Genomic DNA, 4,112 nt, shown 5'->3' on the forward strand with positions numbered 1-4,112 from the left:
TCACAAGTATTTTTAAATGCATTTATTTCTACTATGAACATCTCAGAGGGAAGAGGTTAACAGCTGATAGTTGACTAAAAGGAACACAGAAGAGGAAAAAAGGATTACCAATCTAGCCCAGACATGGAAACAGGCAGGAAAAAGTGAGTTGAAGCAGAGAAATGATCACAGGTGATGAAGGATTCCGTTACCTATGGAGGGAAAAAAATCAGCTACCAGAATACACCTAGCAACAGTTGCTTTTCAACTATTCCTCAGACTGGAAGTTTCCAAGATTTAAGCCTTGAATGAGTCACAGAATTACCGGGCAGAACTAAGAGCCAAATAACTAATCTCCTAAAATAGAGAACAGAAACTTAATTTTCAACTGCCTTGAAGATTCTTTGTTGCTGGAAGGTGCATGGGTAATTGAAGGCAAGAGTACTTACACAGCTTGCCCTAATCATTCCGTTCATTTGTGGTCCCACTGGAATCCAGACCAGGGTTTTACACTGTTGGGTTTTTACTTTGTTTCATTTACACTTTTGCATTCTGCTGCTAAGTCGCTTCAGTCGTGTCTGACTCTGTGCGACCCCATAGACAGTAGCCTACCAGGCTCCCCAGTCCCTGGGATTCTCCAGGCAAGAATACTGGAGTGGGTTGCCATTTCCTTCTCCAATGCATGAAAGTGAAAATTGAAAGTGAAGTCGCTCAGTTGTGTCCAACTCCTAGCGACCCCATGGACTGCAGCCTACCAGGCTTCTCCGTCCATGGGATTTTCCAGGCAAGGGTACTGGAGTGGGGTGACGCTGCCTTCTCCCTTTTGCATTCTACCTCCCCTGAAAACGGAGAAGAAAAACACGTAGTGCATTTTCCAAATCTCCACTTTTGGAGAGCTTTAAGAGTTGCAACTGTCCAGATGAGGCAGTAGGGTGTGCACGGTGCCGCCCAGAAAATTCTATATAATAAAAAATCTGGGAGTTGGACAAAACAAAACATGGATTTTCAGTTTTAAGTGGGCGTGTCCACGTCACGAAGGGCGTGAAAGCAAAAGAGACTGAACAATCTAAGGGAAGGAGAAGGAACGTAGAGAACCATGGAATGTGAGTGCAGGGGATGGAAAAGGGATTCCAAGACACCAAAGGAGCAAGAAAAAGAGCAGAGTACGGATCATTGGTATCTGGCTGACATTCGCCCGGCGACCTGCCAAAACCGGGAGGCACGAGCGCGCACTACAACTACCATAAGGCCCCGCTTCCTGGAGCCCGAGGCGCGGCGCGCAACGCACGCCGGGAGTCGGCCCAAGCCGCCAAGATGTCGCAGCCCAAGAGAAGAAAGCTTGAGTCGGGGGGCGGCGGCGAAGGAGGGGAGGGAACTGAAGAGGAAGATGGCGGAGAGTTGGAGGTGGCTGTGCCGCGACCCCGGAGGACTAGGCGGGAGCGGGACCAGCTGTACTACCAGTGCTACTCGGACGTATCGGTCCACGAGGAGATGATTGCCGACCGCGTCCGCACCGATGCCTACCGCCTGGGCATCCTGCGGAACTGGGCAGCGCTGAGAGGCAAGACCGTGCTGGACGTGGGCGCGGGCACCGGCATCCTCAGCATCTTCTGTGCCCAGGCAGGGGCCCGGCGCGTGTACGCGGTGGAGGCCAGCGACATCTGGCAACAGGCCCGGGAAGTGGTGCGGCTCAACGGGCTGGAGGACCGGGTGCACGTCCTGCCGGGACCGGTGGAGACGGTGGAGTTGCCGGAGCAGGTGGATGCCATCGTGAGCGAGTGGATGGGCTGCGGACTTCTGCACGAGTCCATGCTGAGCTCTGTGCTCCACGCGCGGACCAAGTGGCTGAAGGAGGGCGGTCTTCTCCTGCCGGCTTCCGCCGAGCTCTTCGTGGCGCCCATCAGCGACCAGATGCTGGAGTTGCGCCTAAGCTTCTGGAGCCAGATGAAGCAACTCTACGGCGTGGACATGAGCTGCCTGGAGAGCTTCGCCACGCGCTGCCTCATGGGCCACTCAGAAATCGTGGTGCAAGGCCTCTCCGGCGAGGATGTGCTGGCCCGGCCGCAGTGCTTTGCTCGGCTAGAGCTGGCCCGCGCCGGCCTGGAGCAGGAGCTGGAGGCCGGGGTGGGCGGTCGCTTCCGCTTCAGCTGCTACGGCTCGGCTCCCTTGCACGGCTTTGCCATCTGGTTCCAGGTGACCTTCCCCGGAGGGGACTCGGAGAAACCCGTGGTGCTCTCCACCTCGCCTTTTCACCCCGTCACGCACTGGAAGCAGGCGCTCCTCTACCTGAACGAGCCGGTGCAAGTGGAGCAAGACACGGATGTTTCCGGAGAGATCACGCTGCTGCCCTCCCAGGACCACCACCGTCACCTGCGGGTGCTGTTGCGCTACAAAGTGGGCGACCAGGAGGAAAAGACCAAAGACTTTGCCATGGAGGACTGAGCGTGGTCTTCTCTCCCAGCTACCTCCCAAGGAAGCCAGGCACGGAAGAGGCGGAGGGTTGGTCGGCGGAGTAAAGGAGATTTCACGTGCAAGTAGGGAGCGTTATCTTCCGTCTCCCTTTACCCCAGGGCTCCTGGGGAGGGAGAGTGACTTCAGTCTCGCTTCGTGGAGATTCTTCTGGCGATATTTATTAAAAAGTGTTTTCGATCCCCTGACACGACCGAAACAGCGTGTTTATTAAGGGCCCGTTAAACCTCAAAAGCACGTGGTACCAAGCACTCCTTTTTCTATTTCTTTTGTTTCTTGTAAATTAAAGGGGGAAAAGGGTATGAAATTATCAGTTTGTGAAGGTTCCATTCACTTCCCTGACACCTCACACCCTAAGTCTAAAGCCAGGGAAAGGGAAAAAGGGTTTATAGTTAGACTCCATGTATTTCCAATAAGACGGGATATCACTCCAGAGCCATATTCTCTCATTTTCTGAATTCCCTCTCTTCCCAGGTGCCTCTAGACTACAGTATTTTGTCCTCTTTTTTTAATAAGTTTTACTACTGATAACGTGGGGGAGGTGAATGAGGGTAAAGTTTAAATAACACCTACTTCCTTAAGATGCTAAAGTTGATGACACCTTACTCCATTAAGTGAAATAAACTTCATTCGTACTAGTACAGCATACCTAAGAAATCTAGAAGGGTACGTGTTGGAGAAAAAGACCTGAAATACAGTAAAGTCGTATGGACTTTTTGTCTTTACTGTTAAGATTTAACCAAGAAAATTTCATGTAAGTTCCATAGTAAAAATTTTGTGTGCTTTATAACAAACTAGTAGAGGCGATTTCTTCTGAACTTGGTCCAAGGGTTTATTTATCACCTTGGGTAAATTATTTAAGTAAGGAAAATATTTTCCCAGCTCGAGAATTAAAATCCCTCATTCAGGGGGATCATGTGATTTGGCCTACTAACATCAAGTGAAAATGTTTTTGTTAGTGTTTTGTTTGTTTTCTGTTTATTTAGGTCAGCTAAATGTGAAAGTTGTGAATTTAGGAAAATCATTTGTAATGTGAGTTATGTTATCAAATTTATTTTACCCATGTTTCCCTCCTCATCTCTGGCAAATAAAGCACTGGCATTCTCTATTTTTATAGATGAAGTAAGAAGTCTTGTGTACTGTTTGAGTTATAACTTTTGCCTTTTTAGTATTGTTCTTAAAAATGGTGTTATAACCCCTACAGAGCATAGCTTAAGGATAATCAACTATGCTTAATGTATGGTTTCTTTACACTAGTAGCTTTAGTATGCTAATAGAAAGCAGGTGTGAAAATCTGATCTGAAGCAGCTCTGTTGCAACAGTTTTTTCTTCTTTATTCATCACTTATTAATATACTTAAATATAACTAATTTGCTAAAATTTGGTATCAACACATGAGATCTGCCATTAGTAAGGGAACTATACATGTACAAAATCATCAGCTTTACAAGATCCTTGACTTGCAATACATTTATAGTTGTCACCACTGTTGGTATTAGGATAGTTAGCTTATGCAAATGGTACAGTCATAGCAATTTAGGCCTGGTTTAAACTAGAGTTACAAATTGGTTCCTTATGTTAAAGTCAACTATATTTTATGTTGAACATTTATTAGCATTTTAGTGTACAGTTTTGAGTGAATTCCACTGTTTATTTTAACTTCG

The 4,112-nt window shown here is 47.8% G+C and overlaps 1 protein-coding gene across 1 annotated transcript; it reads left to right on the forward strand.

Moving 5' to 3' along the window:
* The first annotated feature begins 1,270 nt into the window (after positions 1-1,270).
* Positions 1,271-3,570, forward strand: PRMT6 (protein arginine methyltransferase 6). The gene has a single exon (XM_004002251.5). It carries the CDS (start codon positions 1,294-1,296, stop codon positions 2,419-2,421), a length of 1,128 nt encoding a protein of 375 aa, XP_004002300.1. The 5' UTR covers positions 1,271-1,293; the 3' UTR covers positions 2,422-3,570.
* The last annotated feature ends 542 nt before the right edge of the window (positions 3,571-4,112 follow it).

Source organism: Ovis aries, chromosome 1 (assembly GCF_016772045.2).
Source record: "Ovis aries strain OAR_USU_Benz2616 breed Rambouillet chromosome 1, ARS-UI_Ramb_v3.0, whole genome shotgun sequence".
Classification (NCBI taxonomy): domain Eukaryota; kingdom Metazoa; phylum Chordata; class Mammalia; order Artiodactyla; family Bovidae; genus Ovis; species Ovis aries.